Source organism: Coregonus lavaretus (genome assembly GCF_964263955.1).
Source record: "Coregonus lavaretus genome assembly, chromosome: 3".
NCBI lineage: Eukaryota > Metazoa > Chordata > Actinopteri > Salmoniformes > Salmonidae > Coregonus > Coregonus lavaretus.
The window spans coordinates 20198658-20218609 of NC_139990.1; the positions used below are offsets into that span (position 1 = coordinate 20198658).

At 43.7% G+C, this 19952-nt stretch overlaps 1 protein-coding gene across 1 annotated transcript in view; it reads left to right on the forward strand.

The window, feature by feature from the left end:
• The window catches only part of LOC311126873 (transcriptional repressor p66-beta-like), a 62286-nt gene that overhangs the window by 34946 nt on the left and 7388 nt on the right, over window positions 1-19952 (forward strand). Inside the window, exons 3-10 of the mRNA XM_084158573.1 lie at window positions 4735-4864; window positions 5258-5389; window positions 10374-10502; window positions 11379-11546; window positions 11851-12229; window positions 12801-13003; window positions 16748-16861; window positions 17186-17402. Of these exons, the coding sequence (XP_084014699.1) occupies window positions 4735-4864; window positions 5258-5389; window positions 10374-10502; window positions 11379-11546; window positions 11851-12229; window positions 12801-13003; window positions 16748-16861; window positions 17186-17402 (1472 nt within the window). The remainder of the gene's footprint in view (window positions 1-4734; window positions 4865-5257; window positions 5390-10373; window positions 10503-11378; window positions 11547-11850; window positions 12230-12800; window positions 13004-16747; window positions 16862-17185; window positions 17403-19952) is intronic.

Consider the following 19952-nt stretch of genomic DNA (forward strand, 5'->3'; position numbering starts at 1 on the left):
CTGCTGCATTAACAAGTTCACGTTCATTTTTGTTTGACACACTATACAGAGAGTATAGCTTCTGGATAAAAGTTTTAAAGTGATTGACAGAGTTTACCTCATCAACTGCATCTGACACAGCAAGTTCAAGTCTATGGTTCATGCAGTGCCATACAAAAAGCTTTGGGAATCTCAAAGTCAGTCTGGTTGCTACTCCTGACTTCTTTCCTAGCATGACACTGGCTCCATCAGATACAAATGTTACCCAGTTTTCATGAAGCCACTCTTCTGTAAAGCCAGCATTAGTTAAACAGGTGAGTAACGCCTGTAATATGCCATCTGCTCTCTGATTTTCCAGTTCAACAAGTTCCAGGAATATGAACTCAGGGCTTTCTTCTTGAATTGATGCTTTAATAGAAACTGTCATGACAGCTTTGTGACTTAAAGAAGATGCCTCGTCAATTAGGACAGCTAACTTACTGGATGATGCTATAATGCTACTGATGATTTTGCTCTGCATCTCACTAGCAACATGTTGTATTATTTGTGTTGCACTGTAACGTGAATGAAGTATTGAGCCCATTTTTACACCATTCAGTTCCTGCAGCTCAATGAGGCTCTCATGGTCAGAAAAGGGTCGGTTCTTTTTGGCCAGATGGTAGGCTGTTCGAAACACAGCTTCAGTTTCCTTCATGTAGGACTCAGTCATAGTCTCCACTGCATTCTCAATGGCAGCTTCTTTCTGTTGCTCTGCCACCTTCACAGCCTGAGTGTGGGCCTTGGACAACGCATGTTTCCTCACCTTATTTCTCAAGATTGACAAACTTGTTGTTCTACTTCCCTGGCCAGACACTTGAATTTCAAAGTTCATCCATTCTCTTGAGAGCGATACACCTTGTCCTTGCTCCTTGTCGATCCCAATGGAGTTCACACTGCTACAGACCAGACATCCTGCGAAGCATAAACAAACAATGTAACTACTCCTGTATCCACAGCTGTACGTGTGCATGGTCCTTTACACACACACACACACACACACACACACAAAGTTATCTGTGCCCACTGTTTCAGAAGTTACCCAAACTAGCAATCTACCTAAACTTACCCAATTTTTTGTTTTTGGATCCCAACCAGGGGTTCTTGGATTTGAAGTCTTCTGTTTGTTTAGCACTCCACAGGTCTGGCCAGTCATTATTGATGTCTACAGACAACAACAAAACTAATTATGCATCTCCCTGTCTCTCTCTCTCTCACACACTTACACACACACACACACACACACACACACACACACACACTACTGTGATCACAATAGTCATCAGCAAGACATGGGTCCCCCTCTTTACATTAACAATCTGCATAACCAAGTGGAAATATTTTCAGCAAGTGAAGCTGAAGCATACAGGAGATTAGTGAGTGAAATACTTGGGAGAGTTTATTTAACAAAAAAACAACAAATTTAACACAAAATGTTATATAACAGTAGCATTGTAAAAAACAAACATGGATACAGACAAAATAAATAGAAGGGCAATAAAATAAATAACATCACACAGAAATTCAAAATGAGGCTTAATCTGTCAAAATCACCTTTTGTTACAGTGTGAGGCTTCACTTTTCAATAAACTGGAGATGCAATTTACTGCCTGTGTGTTCTGACCTGGTGGTGGTAGACTGGATCCTTCTCTATGCTCACACTGACTTGCCTGGCTAGCTCCCGGTTGAGAGCTGCCAGGGCTGCTGGTTTTAGGGGTGGGGTCTGCCTGGGCCTGATCTGGGCCTGATTTGTGCCTCTTTACAAAAAAGTCTGCAATATCTCCCTTCCTTTTCATGGTTACCTGTCCCTATACAAAATAAGACAGCCTGATTAGACCTCAATATTGTTTTAGGCTGAATCTTAAACTATTTGTCCCCATTCTTGTGTTTTAACTTACTTAAAAATCAACTACCAGCTTAGCTACTATGCAATTAAACTAGATCATATAGGTTAGTTAGGGCTAAGTAACTTGGCTAATGTTATAATTTAGGGCTTAGTAACTTGGCTAACGTTATAATTTAGACCTTTACAATAATAAACAAGCTTCATAAACATTGAGATAATCAGTTTCATCAGTCTGGTATGAAATTCTTATGAACTGGGTTGATTAAACACTTACTGAAAACCAACAATGCCCCGGTTTCCCCACATTATCCCAATCTACGTAGCTAGCTTCATAACGTTAGCCGACTCGCACTAACTATTGGCGGCAACATCTCTTCTCCTCTAAATGTGCAGTCACTGGCAATTTGCCAGTAGTTTAAAATAATGATTCATTTGGAAACCACCTTAAAACTTACCTCAGAATGATGTCTTCCATCAACTGGGGTGGCACACCGCCGCTTGTGTCCTTTCTTCATCCGTTGTTTGGTCTGCTGCCGTTATCGTAGTCAAGTGGCACCGGCACCTGAGTTTTTTTTTTTTTTTTTTTCACTGGCACCTGAGGTATTAGCGATATTTTCCTCGGCATGACCCGCCCTACTCTGCCTCTGATTGGCTCATCAGTCCTCATGCCTAAAGTTAACCAATCTAATCAGTGAAAGCAGCGAGTACCAGCCAATTAGAGGCAGAGGAGGGTGGGTCATGGCTTCACTATCCCCGAGGAAGAAAATAGGCAATCTGACTCACAGATATTACTGAATGATGCGCATCAGGGGGGATTTAGAAGTGGGTATACGCAATGCTGACTGAAAAATAAGTAGGTATACGCCGTATACCAGCGTATACCCTGGACTACACCTCTGCTTGTGACCATCCATCTTCCTCTTGATCACATTCCAGAAGTTTTCAATGGGGTTCAGGTCTGGAGATTGGGCTGGCCATGACAGGGTCTTGATCTGGTGGTCCTCCATCCACACCTTGATTGACCTGGCTGTGTGCCATGGCGCATTGTCCTGCTGGAAAAACCAATCCTCAGAGTTGGGGAACAATGTCAGCGCAAAAGGAAGCAAGTTTTCTTCCAGGACAACCTTGTACGTGGCTTGATTCATGCGTCCTTCACAAAGACAAATCTGCCCGATTCCAGCCTTGCTGAAGCACCCCCAGATCATCACCGATCCTCCACCAAATTTCGCAGTGGGTGCGAGACACTCTGGCTTGTAGGCCTCTCCAGGTCTCCGTCTAACCATTAGACAACAAGGTGTTGGGCAAAGCTGAAAATTGGACTCATCAGAGAAGATGACCTTACTCCAGTCCAATCCTTATGGTCTTTTGCAAATCTCAGCCTGGCTCTTATTTGCTTCTCATTGATGAAGGGCTTTTTTCTAGCTTTGCACGACTTCAGCCCTGCCCCTAGGAGCCTGTTTCGAACCGTCCTCGCCGTGCACTTCACCCCAGCTGCCATTTGCCATTATTTTTGTAGGTCACTTGATGTCATCCTACGGTTGTTGAGTGACATTCGAATGAGTTGGCGGTCATCCCGGTCAGTAGAGAGTCGTTTTCGCTCTCTGCCGGTCTGTAGCTTTGTTGTCCCCAATGTCTGCTGCTTGACCTTGTTCTTATGAACCGCCGTCTTTGAAATTTTAAGGATGGAAGCAACCTGACGCTCACTGTATCCCTCTGCCAGTAAAGCCAGAATTGAACCCTTCTTTTCCTCACTCAAAACTTTCCTTTTCAACTCTTTTGGCATGGTCAATAGTTATTTTTTGATTATTACTTTTGAGGTACTATTAGCACTGTTTTTGCCATCCAGCTGATCCTATTGCAAGAGGATAGGGATGACCACAGCAGTGGTTTTTATACTTTTCCTCATTAAATAACATTTGGTTCAGGTGATCACCTAATCAGTACCTAATTCAGTAGAATGAGGTGTGCCTGTGTTGGAATTCAACAGACACTGGAATGGAATGGCTATCATACATGTAGAGATGCTGATTTAAGAAAAATTTGCAGTGGTCTCTTAATTTTTTCCAGAGCTGTATGTGTGTATATATACTGAGATCATGTGACACTTAGATTGCACACAGGTGGACTTTATTTAACTAATTATGTGACTTCTGAAGGTAATTGGTTGCACCAGATCTTATTTATGGGCTTCATAGCAAAGGGGGTGAATACATATGCACGCACCACCTTTCCGTTATTTAGAGTTTTTTGAAACAAGTTATTTTTTGCATTTCACTTCACCAATTTGGACTATTTTGTGTATGTCCATTACATGAAATCCAAATAAAAATCTATTTAAATTACAGGTTGTAATGCAACAAAATAGGAAAAACGCCAAGGGGGATGAATACTTTTGCAAGGCACTGTAATCAATCATGATTTAAAATGGACGTAGAACAGGTGATGGGTGGACAATTTGGGATTGAAATTAGTTGTGCAGAAGATGTGGACTTTGGAAGTGTATTTAGTTGGCGTGTAACGCAGATTTAAAAAACAAAAACACCTTATACATGTATTCATGCGATGCGCACTGCAGAGAACACCGGAAGAAGAATCCTCACTGAATTATCACAGTGAATTATTGTAATGTTTGTTTGTGTCAATTAATCCCATAAGGGATGGGTTGCCAACTGACGATTTGACACACATTTTCTTTCATTCATTCATTCATTGTACAATGCATATTGTTGTAGCCTGTTTAGTATTGTGTTACTCAGTGTAGCTCCATGTAGAGGAGGTAATGCAGTGTAGCTCTATGCAGCGCTAAACAGAGTACACCATTCATCCTCTGTTGGTCATCATTCGTCGCTGGTCCTCCTCTCTCCCACCTCCAGCGATGTGGACCGTGAGAGACACACTCCGTCCCCAGACGTGATCATCCTGTCGGACAACGAGGCATCCAGTCCCAGGGGGACGCCCCACCCCGAAGAGAGGCTGCACCAGGCCAACCTGGAGATCTTCAAGGTACATTGTCTCCACGTGGCCTGGGTGGTCTAGCAATTAGAGCCGCTGACTCTGACCATGGCACACATGTAGACCAGAGTCGGCATGGTTCAAATCTGCCCCACTGCCCTTCATACTCACACTCCTCCTACCTTTCCTGTCAGCCCTTTACTGTCCTATCCATAAACGTGTGTGTGTGTGTGTGTGTGTGTGTGTGTGTGTGTGTGTGTGTGTGTGTGTGTGTGTGTGTGTGTGTGTGTGTGTGTGTGTGTGTGTGTGTGTGTGTGTGTGTGTGTGTGTGTGTGTGTGTGTGTGTGTGTGTGTGTGTGTGTGTGTGTGTGTGTGTGTGTGTGTGTGTGTGTGTGTGTGTGTGTGTGTGTGTGTGTGTGTGTGTGTGTGACGTATGTGTTCTAGGGGAAGACTGGCGAGGAGCGGCAGCAGATGATCAAGGCTCTGCGGGAAGAGTTGCGTCTGGAGGAGGCCCGTCTGGTGCTGCTCAAGAAGCTTCGGCAGAGCCAGATCCAGAAGGAGAATGTCGTGCAGAAGGTTAGTACCAGAGTTGACACTAATATCATTCCATATTCAATTCAGAAAGTTGACTGAAATATCGTTATATAAAATATCAAATGAGACCCAGCACCCTAGTATGTGACAATACAGTGCCTTCGGAAAGTATTCAGATTCCTTCCCTTTTTCCAGATTTTGTTACGTTACAGCCTTATTCTAAAATGGATTAAAACGTTTTTTTTTTCCCTCATCAATCTACACACAATACCCCATAATGACAAAGCGAAAAACAGGTTTTTAGAAATGTGTGGACATTTAAACAGAAATACCTTATTTACATAAGTATTCAGACCCTTTGCTATTAGACTCGAAATTGAGCTCAGGTGCATCCTGTTTCCATTGATCATCCTTGAGATGTTTCTACAACTTGATTGGAGTCCACCTGTGGTAAATTCAATTGATTGGACATGATTTGGAAAATGCACACACCTGTCTATATAAGGTCCCACAGTTGACAGTGCATGTCAGAGCAAAAACCAAGCCGTGAGTCGAAGGAATTGTCCGTAGAGCTCCGAGACAGGATTGTGGCGAGGCACAGATCTGCGGAGGGGTACCAAAACATTTCTGCAGCATTGAAGGTCCCCAAGAACACAGTGGTCTCATCATTCTTAAATGGAAGAAGTTTGGAACCACCAAGACTCTTCCTCTTCCAAACTGAGCAATCGGGGGAGAAAGGCCTTGGTCAGGGAGGTGACCAAAAGCCACTCCTCAGTAAAAGGCACATGACAGCCCGCTTGGAGTTTGCCAAAAGGCACCTAAAGGACTCTCAGACCATGAGAAACAAGATTCTCTGGTCTGATGAAACCAAGATTGAACTCTTTGGCCTGAATGCCAAGCAACACGTCTGGAGTAAACATGGCACCATCCCTACGGTGAAGCATGGTGTTGGCAGCATCATGCTGTGGTGATGTTTTTCAGCGGCAGGGACTGGAAGACTAGTCAGGATCGGGGGGAAAGATGAACGGAGCAAAGTATAGAGAGATCCTTGATGAAAACCTGCTCCAGAGTGCTCAGGACCTCAGACTGGGGCAAAGATTCACCTTCCAACAGGACAACGACCCTAAGCACACAGCCAAGACAATGCAGGAGTGGCTTCGGGACAGGTCTCTGAATGTCCTTGAGTGGCCCAGCCAGAGCCTGGACTTGAGCCTGACTGAACATCTCTGGAGAGACCTGAAAATAGCGATACTCCCCATCCAACCTGACAGAGCTTGAGAGGATCTGAAGAGAAGAACGGGAGAAACTCTCCAAATACAGGTGTGTCAAGCTTGAAGCATCATACCCAAGAAGATCCGAGGCTGTAATCGCTTCAACAAAGGTGCTTCAACAAAGTACTGAGTAAAGGGTCTGAATACTTATGTAATTGCAAACATTTCTATAAACCTGTTTTTGCTTTGTCATTATGGGGTATTGTGTGTAGATTGATGAGGGGGGAAAACGATTTATTCAATTTTAGAATAAGGCTGTAACGTAACAAAGTGGAAAAAGTCAAGGGGTCTGAATACTTTCCAAATGCACTGTATGCTGGTGTTTCAATTCCTTAGCCAACTACCTCACTTTACATTGGATAATCAACCAGTAAACAAAAACACAATCCGGGACGCATTCACTAAAATCAGCATCAAATATCTCACAAAATACAGGCTAATGCCACTCTTGCTTGAATGTATAGCCACTAAAACTGCCTGATACTAGTGAAACCACAGTGTAAATGGGTATGGCTCAGCATGTACAGTTGAAGTCGGAAGTTTACATACACCTTCGCCAAATACATTTAAACTCAGTTTTTTACAATTCCTGACATTTAATCCTAGTAAAACTTCCCTGTCTTAGGTCAGTTAGGATCACCACTTTGTTTTAAGAATGTGAAATGTCAGAATAATAGTAGAGAGAATTATTTATTTCAGCTTTTATTTATTTCATCACATTCCCAGTGGGTCATCAGTTTACATACACTCAATTAGTATTTGGTAGCATTGCCTTTAAATTGTTTAACTTGGGTCAAACGTTTCGGGTACCCTTCCACAAGCTTCCCACAATAAGTTGGGGGAATTTAGGCCCATTCCTTCTGACAGAGCTGGTGTAACTGAGTCAGGTTTGTAGGCCTCCTTGCTCGCACACGCTTTTTCAGTTCTGCCCACAAATTTTCTATGGGATTGACGTCAGGGCTTTGTGATGGCCACTCCAATACCTTGACTTTGTTGTCCTTAAGCCATTTTGCCACAACTTTGGAAGTATGCTTGGGGTCATTGTCCATTTGGAAGACCCATTTGCAACCAAGCTTTAATTTCCTGACTGATGTCTTGAGATGTTGCTTCAATATATCCACATAATTTTCCTTCCTCATGATGCCATCTATTTTGTGAAGTGCACCAGTCCCTCCTGCAGCAAAGCACCCCCACAGCATGATGCTGCCAACCCTGTTCTTCACGGTTGGGATGGTGTTCTTCGGCTTGCAAGCATCCACCTTTTTCCTCCAAACATAACGATGGTCATTATGGCCAAACAGTTATATTTTTGTTTCATCAGACCAGAGGACATTTCTCCAAAAAGTACGATCTTTGTCCCCATGTGCAGTTGCAAACCGTAGCCTGTTTTTTTATGGCGGTTTTGGAGCAGTGGCTTCTTCCTTGATAAGCAGCCTTTCAGGTTATGTCGATATAGGACTGGTTTTACTATGATTTAGATACTTTAGTACCTGTTACCTCCAGCATCTTCACAAGGTCCTTCGCAACGTTCTGGGATTGATATGCACTTTTCACACCAAAGTACGTTCATCTCTAGGAGACAGAACGCGTCTCCTTCCTGAGCGGTATGACGGCTGCGTGGTCCCATGGTGTTTATACTTGCGTACTATTGTTTGTACAGATGAACGTGGTACCTTCAGGCATTTGGAAATTGCTCCCAAGGATGAACCAGACTTGTGGAGGTCTACAAAAAATGTTCTGAGGTCTTGGCTGATTTCTTTTGATTTTCCCATGATGTCAAGCAAAGAGGCACTGAGTTTGAAGGTAAGCCTTGAAATACATCCACAGGTACACCTCCAATTGACTAAAATGATGTCAATTAGCCTATCAGAAGCTTCTAAAGCCATGATATCATTTTCTGGAATTTTCCAAGCTGTTTAAAGGCACAGTCAACTTAGTGTATGTAAACTTCTGACCCACTGGAATTGTGATACAGTGAATTATAAGTGAAATAATCTGTCTGTAAACAATTGTTGGAAAAATTACTTGTGTCATGCACAAAGTAGATGTCCTAACCGACTTGCCCAAACTATAGTTTGTTAACAATAATTTTGTGGAGTGGTTGAAAAACTAGTTTTAATGACTCCAACCTAAGTGTATGTAAACTTCCGACATCAACTGTAGCAGTGTTACCTAAGTCCACTGTTTGAAGTAGTAGTGAGATTGTGCTGACACAGACTAAACATCTCAATGTCATAGAGCAGGAGTAAACATAGCAGCGATCAGTGACATTATTATGTGTGGTGTGTGTCTCTGTTTTGAAAGAGAGAGCGAGAGTTTGTGTATGTTCTCCTGCCAGACCTGACCCTGCCACGTGTAAAGCAAGTGATAATACAATGTACAGTACCAGTCAAAAGGTTGGACACACCTACTCATTCAAGAGTTTTTCTTTATTTTAACTATTTTCTACATTGTAGAATAATAGTGAAGACATCAAAACTATGAAATAACACATATGGATTCATGTAGTAACCAAAAAAGTGTTAAACAAATCAAAATATATTTGAGATTTGAGATTCTTCAAAGTAGCCACCCTTTGCCTTGATGACAGCTTTGCACACTCTTGGCATTCTCTCAACCAGCTTCCCCTGGAATGCTTTTCCAACAGTCTTGAAGGAGTTCCCACATATGCTGAGCACTTGTTGGCTGCTTTTCCTTCACTCTGCGGTCCAACTCTTCCCAAACAATTGGGTTGAGGTCGGATGATTGTGGAAGGCAGGTCATCTGATGCAGCACTGCATCACTCTCCTTCTTGGTCAAATAGCCCTTACACAGCCTGGAGGTGTGTTGGGTCATTGTCCTGTTGAAAACAAATTATAGTCCCACTAAGCGCAAGCCAGATGGGATGGCGTATCGCTGTAGAATGCTGTGGTAGCCATGCTAGTTAAGTGTGCCTTGAATTCTAAATAAATCACTGACAGTGTCACCAGCAAAGCACCATCACACCTCCATGCTTCACGGTGGGAACCACACTTGCAGAGATCATCTGTTCACCTACTCTGCGTCTCACAAAGACATAGCGGTTGGAACCAAAAATCTCACATTTGGACTCATCAGACCAATAGACAGATTTCCACCAGTCTAATGTCCATTGCTCGTGCAAGTCTCTTCTTCTTATTGGTGTCCTTTAGTAGTGGTTTCTTTGCAGCAATTCGACCATGAAGGCCTGATTCACGCAGTCTCCTCTGAACAGTTGATGTTGAGATGTGTCTGTTACTTGAACTCTGTGAAGCATTTATTTGGGCTGCAATCTGAGCAGCAGAGGTAACTCTGGGTCTTCCTTTCCTGTGGCGGTCCTCATGAGAGCCAGTTTCATCATAGTGCTTGATGGTTTTTGTGACTGCACTTGAAGAAACGTTCAAAGTTCTTGAAATTTTCCCGGATTTACAGACCTTCATGTCTTAAAGTAATGATGGACTGTTATTTGTCTTTGCTTATTTGAGCTGGTCTTGCCATAATATGGACTTGGTCTTTTACCAAATAGGGCTATCTTCTGTATACCAACCCTACCTTGTCACAACACAACTGATTGGCTCAAATGCATTAAGAAGGAAATACATTCCATAAATTAACTTTTAAGAAGGCACACCTGTTAATTTAAATGTATTCCAGGTGACTACATCATGACGCTGGTTGAGAGAACACTTTTTTGGTTAGTACATGATTCCATATGTGTTATGTTTTCTATTCTAACTATTCTATTCCAACCCATCCAGGTACCGGTGGTCCAGAATACCCCCGCTTCGGTGCAGCCATCCCCTATCCACAGTTCACAGGGGATGGGAAAGCTGCCGGTGCGCCCTGGCATGCACACTCCAGAGCCCCAGAACTTCCGCAGTGCACAGGTGTGTGTGTGTGTGTGTGTGTGTGTGTGTGTGTGTGTGTGTGTGTGTGTGTGTGTGTGTGTGTGTGTGTGTGTGTGTGTGTGTGTGTGTGTGTGTGTGTGTGTGTGTGTGTGTGTGTGTGTGTGTGTGTGTGTGTGTGTGTGTGTGTGTGTGTGTGTGTGTGTGTGTGTGTGTGTATTGCAGTGATTTTTGGCATTAGACTAACCGGAGCTCAACCTGCACCCCTGGTCTGAGTCAAACCTGCGATCCACAGCTCCAAGAGCATTATTGGTCCTTCAGTTGGAACGTCTTGTAATGCATTACTTACCAATGCTGTAGGATCATTACTCTATGCTTATTTGTGTATGCATGCTGAGGCAAATCTATTTCACTACTCTTTGGATCATGTTTGTGTTTTGAAAAGCATATGGTTCCTGGTTAGGTTGATATCTTACATTTATAAATGGAAGACATTGCTTTGATCCATGATCCCTTGAATTGGACATGGGTTGGTCAGGTCAGCTTTTTATCTTAGCTGTTCAATGACTATCTGAACTGTGACAATAAGGCCAAGTATCTATTGCCCTCTAGTGACTACAAACAGTACAACATATACCCATTTATAGAAGCATTACATTCTTGGATGACTGCCTCTCTCTATTTCAATGGCACACGGCGTGTAGCAAATGTGGATTCCTGATCAATTCAATTGCGTAATTAATTAAAATGCATCCAAATGTGAATTGTTCCTCTCATGATTCTCCCCATTTTTTATTAACTCTCTCCTCTTCTCTATCACTTTCTCACCTTTTTCTGTTCCTCTTCCTCCTCCATCCCTGCTGGTCATCCCTTCTTCTCTTTCTATTTCCTCTAACCTTTCCTCTCCTCCCTCCACAGGGTCACACAGTCATCAGGTCGGGGGCCAACGCCTCCCTGCCCCCGATGATGATGTCACAGAGGGTCATCGCCCCCAACCCGTCCCAGCTACAGGGCCAGAGAATGCCCTCCAAGCCTGGCATGGGCCGCTCCAGCACGGGTAGTATGAGCAACGTCAGCTACCAGCAGGTATGGTGCCACCCCTCTGCTCTCCACGTTTCAGAAAACACTGGTTGCATTCCAATTCTCTAACCTTCACCCATGAGTATGCACTTGGTCACTCCCCCTCATGCATTTAAAGGCATTGGATCATTGCAAGCATGGCTGGAGGAAGTTCCCACTATATTCCTTATACCACTTCATCCCTTGAGCATTTTAAACGTCATAAAGGCCATCCAGAGGACCATTCCGTGTTTAGAATAGCAATCACTTCAACTTGTCTCACAGTCTTTCCACTGTGCCCCTTTTCCCTTGTGCGTTGAACGCACCACAGGCCACCAGCCAGCAGGTGGCGGTGTCCCAGCGTTCGTGCTCCTCTGCAATCTACATGAACTTGGCCCACATGCAGGCTGCGGGGGGTGTGGGCGGCGTGGGGATGGGCAGCAGTGGGATGGGCGCTGTCAGCCCTTCCACCATATCGAGCGGAACAGGTAGCGGCGGAAGCTCCGGCGTGAGTTCCCTGGCGGACCAGGCAAGCAGCCAGGCAGCAGCCAAGCTGGCCTTGCGCAAACAGCTGGAGAAAACCCTGCTGGAGATCCCGCCGCCCAAGCCGCCGGCCCCACTCCTGCACTTCTTGCCGTCGGCGGCCAACAGCGAGTTCATCTACATGGTGGGCCTGGAGGAGGTGGTGCAGAGCGTCATCGACAGCCAGGGTAAGCCACTGGACAGGCACCGCTACAAATCTCTTTATATGATCAAGATGAGAGATTCTGCACCTCACCATGCTGTCCAGTGAAAATCGAACTTATTAAAGTGAATATTATGTTAACTCATACCCAAATAATGTTGTTAACTCATCCTATACTCATATTTGTGGCCAAAGCATAAATTGATGAAAAAAACATTTTTAAAAAACCCACCTCAAACTTGTATCTCAAACAGACCATTTAAAAAATTGCTATTTCTTCATATAGGATGATGTTATCCTCCTGAGGAGGATGAGCTGGCCAATCACCTATCTAATCACATGAATATTTTTTATGACCGATATACGCCCACACCATTCTGTGTTTGTGGTACGCCCACCCTATTCCAACACAGAAAAGCTGCTTTTTAACATACTTAATTAAACACATTTGGAAGGAAACTATTTTGCTCATATTGTAATTAATTATAGGTAATATTTCATAGAAATCTGGAAACACTGGACAGTTACTTTAAACTGACCCCCTCAAGCTGATTAAGAATCAAAACCTTTAATAAATGCCTCCTGCCTCTCATCAGGTAAGCTGCGGGGGACGCTGTCGCGCATGGAGCCCTTCTTCTGCGGCCAGTGCAGGATCGACTTCACCCCCCACTGGAAGCAGGAGAAGGGCGGGCGTATCCTCTGCGAGCAGTGCATGACGTCCAATCAGAAGAAGGCCCTGAAGGCGGAGCACACAAATAGGCTGAAGAACGCATTCGTCAAGGCCCTGCAGCAGGAGCAGGTTAGCTCAACCCCTTTTAACAGGGCCTGATCTACAGTGCATTCGGAAAGTATTCAGAACCCTTGACTTTTTCCACATGTTACGTTACAGCCTTATTCTAAAATTCATTAAATTGTTTTTTTTTCTCATCAATCTACACATAATACCCCATAATGACAAAGCAAAAACAGGTTTTTAGAATTGTTTGCTAATTTAAATAAAACAAACCTGAAATATCACATTTACTTAAGTGTCAGACCCTTTACTCAGTACTTTGTTGAAGCACCTTTGGCAGCGATTACAGCCTAGAGTTTTCTTGGGTATGACGCTACAAGCTTGGCACACCTGTATTTGGGAAGTTTCTCTCATTATTCTCTGCAGATCCTCTCAAGCTCTGTCAGGTAGGATGGGGAGCATTGCTGCACCGCTATTTTTAGGTCTCTCCAGAGATGTTCGGTCGGGCTCAAGTCTGGGCTCTGGCTGGGCCACTCAAGGACATTCAGAGACTTGTCCCGAAGCCGATTTAATCAATTTTAGAATAAGGCTGTAACATAACAAAATGTGGAAAAAGTAAAGGGGTCTGAATACTTTCGGAATGCACTGTAATCTGATCTAAAAGACAATTGATCCTAGATCCGCATTCCTACTCTGAGACTTTATGAATAGGGGCCCAGATTTTATTTTTCATATGTAATGGCATGGATTAAAGAGATACAGTGCTGTGAAAAAGTATTTGCCCCTTTTCTGATTTCCTCAATTTTTTTGCATATTTTTTATACTGAATGTTATCAGATCTTCAACCAAAACCTAATATTAGATAAAGGAACCTGAGTTTACAAATAACAAAAAAATAGATACTTATTTAATTAACACATTTATTTAACACCCAATTTCCCTGTGTGAAAAAGTAATTGCCCTCTTACACTCAAGTACTGGTTGTGCCACCTTTAGCTGCAATGATGCAGCCAAATGCTTCCTGTAGTTGTTAATCAGTCTCTCACATCGCTGTGGAGGAATTTTGGCCCACACTTGCATGCAGAACTGCTTGAACTCTGCGACATTTGTGGGATTTCAAGCATTAACTGCTAGTTTCAAGTCCTGCCACAACATCTCAATTGGGATTAGGGCTGGACTTTGACTAGGCCATTCCAAAACATCAAATGTGTTGCTTTTTAGCCATTTTCATGTTGACTTGATTGTGTGTTTTGGATAATTTTCTTGCTGCATGACCCAGCTGTGCTTCAGCTAACAGACGGATGGCCTGACATTCTCCTGGAGAATAATCTGATACAGAGCAGAATTCATGGTTCCTTCTATTAAGGCAAGTCGTCCAGGTCCTGAGGCAGAAAATCATCCCCAAACCATCACACTGCCACCACCATGCTTGACCGTTGGTATAAGGTTCTTACTGTGGAATGCAGTGTTTGGTTTTTGCCAGGCATAATGGGACCCATGTCGTCCAAAAAGTTATACTTTTTACTCAGCTGTCCACCACAAACCGATGCTGGCACTAAGATTGCACTCAATGAGCTGCATTAGGCCATAAGCAAACAGGAAAACGCTTATCCAGAGGCAGCGCTCCTAGTGGCCTAACCCGGACGCTTATAAGAAATCCCGCTATGCCCTCCGACGACCCATGAAACAGGCAAAGCGTCAATACAGGACTAAGATTGAATTGTACTACACCGGCTCCGACCCTCGTCGGATGTGGCAGGGTTTGCAAACTATTACAGACTACAAAAGGAAGCACAGCCGTGAGCTGCCCAGTGACACGAGCCTACCAGACGAGCTAAATTACTTCTATGCTCGCTTCGCGGCAAGCAACACTGAAGCATGCATGAGAGCACCAGCTGTTCCGGACGACTGTTTGATCACGCTCTCCGTAGCCGATGTGAGTAAGACCTTTAAACAGGTCAACATTCACAAGGCCGCAGGGCCAGACGGATTACCAGGACGTGTCCTCCGAGCATGTGCTGACCAACTGGCAAGTGTCTTCACTGACATTTTCAACCTGTCATAGACGGAGTCTGTAATAATAACTTGTTTCAAGCAGACCACCATAGTTCCTGTGTCCAAGAACACTAAAGTAACCTGCCTAAATGACTACCGACCCGTAGCACTCACGTCTGTAGCCATGAAGTGCTTTGAAAGGCTGGTAATGGCTCAAATCAACACCATTATCTCAGAAACCCTAGACCCACTCCAATTTGCATACCGCCCCAACAGATCCACAGATGATGCAATTTCTATTGCACTCCACACTGCCCTTTCCCACCTGGACAAAAGGAACACCAACGTGAGAATGCTATTAATTTACTACAGCTCAGCGTTCAACACCATAGTGCCCTCAAAGCTCATCACTAAGCTAAGGACCCTGGGACTAATCACCTCCCTCTGCAACTGGATCCTGGACACCTGGACCAGGTGGTAAGGGTAGGTAACAACACATCTGCCACACTGATCCTCAACACGGGGCCCCTCAGGGGTGCGTGCTCAGTCCCCTCCTGTACTCCCTGTTTACCCATGACTGCATGGCCAGGCACGACTCCAACACCATCATTAAGTTTGCTGACGACACAACAGTGGTAGGCATGATCAACGATAACAATGAGACAGCCTATAGGGAGGAGGTCCGAGACCTGGCCGTGTGGTGCCAGGATAACAACCTCTCCCTCAACGTGACCAAGACAAAGGAGATGATTGTGGATACAGGAAAAAAAGAGGACTGAGCACGCCCCCATTCTCATTGACAGGGCTGTAGTGGGACAGGTTGAGAGCTTCAAGTCTTTGGTGTCCACATCACCAACAAGCTATCATGGTCCAAACACACCAAGACAGTCGTGAAGATGGCACGACAAAGCCTATTCCCCCTCAGGAGACTGAAAATATTTGGCATGGTTCCTCAGATCCTCAGAAAGTTCTACAGCTGCACCATCGAGAGCATCTTGACAGGTTGCATCACCGCCTGGTATGGCAACTGCTTGGCCTCCGACCGCAAGGCACTACAGAGTGTAGTGTGTATGGCCCAGTACATCACTGGGCCCAAGCTTCCTGCCATCCAGGACCTCTATACCAGGCGGTGTCAGAGGAAGGCCCTAAAAATTGTCAAAGACTCCAGCCACCCTAGTCATAGACTGTTCTCTCTGCTACCGCACAGCAAGCGGTACCAGAGCGCCAAGTCTAGGTCCAAAAGGCTTCTTAACAGCTTCTACCCCCATGCCATTAGACTCCTGAACAGCTAATCATGGCTACCCGGACTATTTGCATTGTATCAAATAGGTATCAATGTTTTTGTTATTTGTAAACTCAGGTTCCCCTTTATCTAATATTTGGTTTTGGTTGAAGATCTGATAACATTCAGTTTCAAAAATATGCAAAAATAGAGAAAATCTAAAGGGGGCAAATACTTTTTCATGCCACTGTATACAACAAGGCTAGGTAAAATATACTAGTTTGCAGGAATGTTACAAACAACTTGTGACTCACAATAAGTACGTTTTGCGGCTGACCTCTTGACAACTGTCAGAGAGCGTGACCTTATTATGTTCTAGTGCCCTGAGCTGTCGGAGTGAAACAAATTACTTTTTCCCCTTGACCACTGACATGCTCTGACTGTTACGAGTTTTTTTTACGTGTGTGTGGCTGTGCTTTTGTATTTGAATTTCTTGTCTGTTTCTCTCTCCCTCTCCCTGTCCCACCCTTTTCTTCCCATCCTTTGTTCATTGTCTCCACCCTTATCTCTCTCTATCTCCTCATGTTTAACAGGAGATTGAGCAAAGGCTCCAGCAGCAGGCAGCCGTCTCCCCCAGCACGGCTCAGACTGTTCCCAACGTCGTCAGCAAGGCCGAGACCATGATCCGACATCACGCTCTGCGTCAGGTAACGGGCCTACACTAAGACACCTTAAAGTGACAGTTCACTGCAAAACCTTAATTTGTCAACTGTTGTCAGACCTCAAAAGTAGTCAATTTTTTTTATTGAGATGAGTCCTTGGCCCATCCCAATATTTGCGTAGATCCACTTATATCCCCCAGTCAACCATCCTTAGGCCCCATTTTAGTTGGCAGCGTTTGTAGACTGTACTCCGGCACAGTATCATATTATGTTTTCAATTGTTAAGTTACCAAAAAACTTTTTGACTGAACTGATGTATCTGGAGGTCACTGATTTCCTCCTCCTCTCTCTCACCCTCTGCTCCCTCAGGCTCCCCAGCCTCAGGCCTCCATGCAACGGGGTCTCTCCAGCTCGGCGAGGGGCGTCCTCTCCAACTTCGCCCAGGCATCCCAGCTCTCCGTGGCCAGCGGCCTGCTGGGGATGACGGGGAAGCAGCGCTGCGGAGGAGGTGGTGGCAGCAGTAGTGGTGGCGGTGGCAGCAGTCGGATCCAGCATGATGGCCGTCGCCAGATCTACAACATCCCCGGTGGGTTTTTGAGAACCCCTTATGGTAACACTTCACTTAGGCCTAAAGCCTGCAGATACAGTGCCTTCAGAAATAATTCATACCCCTTGACTTTTTCCACATTTTGTTGTTGTACAAAGTGGGATGTCAACGATCTACACAAAATACTCTGTCAAACTGGAAGAAAAATTCTAAAATGTGTAAAAATAAAAATATGAAAAATAAAACACTAATATATCTTGATTAGATAAGTATTCAACCCCCTGAGTCAATACATGTTAGAATCACCTTTGTGATTACAGCTGTGGGTCTTTCTGGGTAAGTCTCTAAGAGCTTTGCGCTACTGGAATGGACAATATTTCTTCAAGCTCTGTCAATTTTCTGCCATTTTCAAGTCTTACCATAGATTTTCAAGCAGATTTAAGTCAAAACTGTAACTAGGCCATTCAGGAACATTCAACGTCGTCTTGGTAAGCAACTCCAGTGTATATTTGGCCTTGTGTTTTAGGTTATTGTCCAGCTGAAAGGTGAATTTGTCTCCCAGTGTCTGTTGAAGAGCAGACTGAACCAGGTTTTCCTCTAGGATTTTGCCAGTGCTTAGCTCTATTCCATTTATTTTTATCCCCCAAAAACTCCCTAGTCCTTGCCGATGACAAGCATACCCATAACATGATGCAGCCACCACAATGCTTGGAAATATGAAAAGTGGTGTTCAGTGATGTGTTGGATTTGCCCCAAACATAACGCTTTGTATTCAGGACATAAAGTTCATTTCTTTGCCACATTTTTTGCAGTTTTACTTTAGTGCCTTATTGCAGACAAGATACATTTCTTCGAAAATTTGTATTCTGTACAGGCTTTTTTTACAGGGTTCTTTTCACTGTCAATTAGCTTAGTATTGTGGAATAACTACAATGTTGTTGATCCATCCTCAGTTTTCTCCTATAGCCATTAAACTCTGTAACTGTTTTCAAGTCACCATTTGCCTCATGGTGAAATCCCTGAGTGGTTTCCTTCCTCTCCGGCAACTGAGTTAGAAAGGACGCCTGTATCTTTATAGTGACTGGGTGTATTGATACACCATCCAAAGTGTAATTAATAACTGCACCATGCTCAAAAGGATATTCAATGTCTGCTTTTTTTTAAAAACCAATCTACCAATAGGTACCCTTCTTTGCGAGGCATTCGAAAATCTCCCTGGTCTTTGTGGTTGAATCTCTGTTTAAGATTCACTGCCCAACTGAGGGACCTTACAGATAATTGTATGTGAGGGGTACAGAGAGGAGGTAGTCATTAAAAAATCTAGTTAAACACTATTATTGCACACAGAGTGAATCCATGAAACGTATTATGTGACTTGTTAAGCAATGTTTTACTCCTGATTCAGGCTTGTCATAACAAAGGGGTTGAATAATTATTACTCAAGACATTTCAGCTTTTCATTTGTAATTAATTAGTAAAAACTTTTAAAAACATAATTCCACTTTGACATTATGGGGTATTGTGTGTAGGCCAGTGACAAAAACATATAAATATAATCCATTTTAAATTCAGGCTGTAACACAACCAAGTGTGAAAAAAGTTAAGGGGTGTGAATACTTTCTGAAGGCACTCTATAATGTTATTACATGTTATAAGTCTGGTCCCGTGTGTGTGTATATATGTAAAATGTGTGTATATACCTATATATATGTGTGTGTGTGTGTGTGTGTGTGTGTGTGTGTGTGTGTGTGTGTGTGTGTGTGTGTGTGTGTGTGTTACAAATAAAGAAAAACCCTGGAATGAGTAGGTGTGTCCAAACTTTTGACTGGTACTGTACATATATATATTTATATTACACACATACAGTGAAGGGAAAAAAGTATTTGATCCCCTGCTGATTTTGTACGTTTGCCCACTGACAAAACATGATCAGTCTATAATTTTAATGGTAGGTTTATTTGAACCGTCAAACATGGAGGTGGAAACATTATGCTTTGGGGGTGTTTTTCTGCTAAGGGGACAGGACAACTTCACCGCATCAAAGGGACGATGAACGGGCCGTCAAATCTTGGGTGAGAACCTCCTTCCTTCAGCCAGGGCATTGAAAATGGGTTGTGGATGGGTATTCCAGCATGACAATGACCCAAAACACACGGCCAAGGCAACAAAGGAGTGGCTCAAAAAGAAGCACATTAAGGTCCTGGAGTGGCCTAGCCAGGCTCCAGACCTTAATCCCTTAGAATATCTGTGGAGGGAGCTGAAGGTTTGAGTTGCCAAACGTCAGCCTCGAAACCTTAATGACTTGGAGAAGATCTGCAAAGAGGAGTGGGACAAAATCCCTCCTGAGATGTGTGCAAACCTGGTGGCCAACTACAAGAAATGTCTGACCTCTGATTGCCAACAAGGGTTTTGTCACCAAGTACTAAGTCATGTTTTGCAGAGGGGTCAAATACTTATTTCTCTCATAATGCAAATCAATATATAACATTTTTTACATGCATTTTTCTGGATTTTTTTGTTGTTATTCTGTCTCTCACTGTTCAAATAAACCTACCATTAAAATTATAGACTGATCATGTCTTTGTCAGT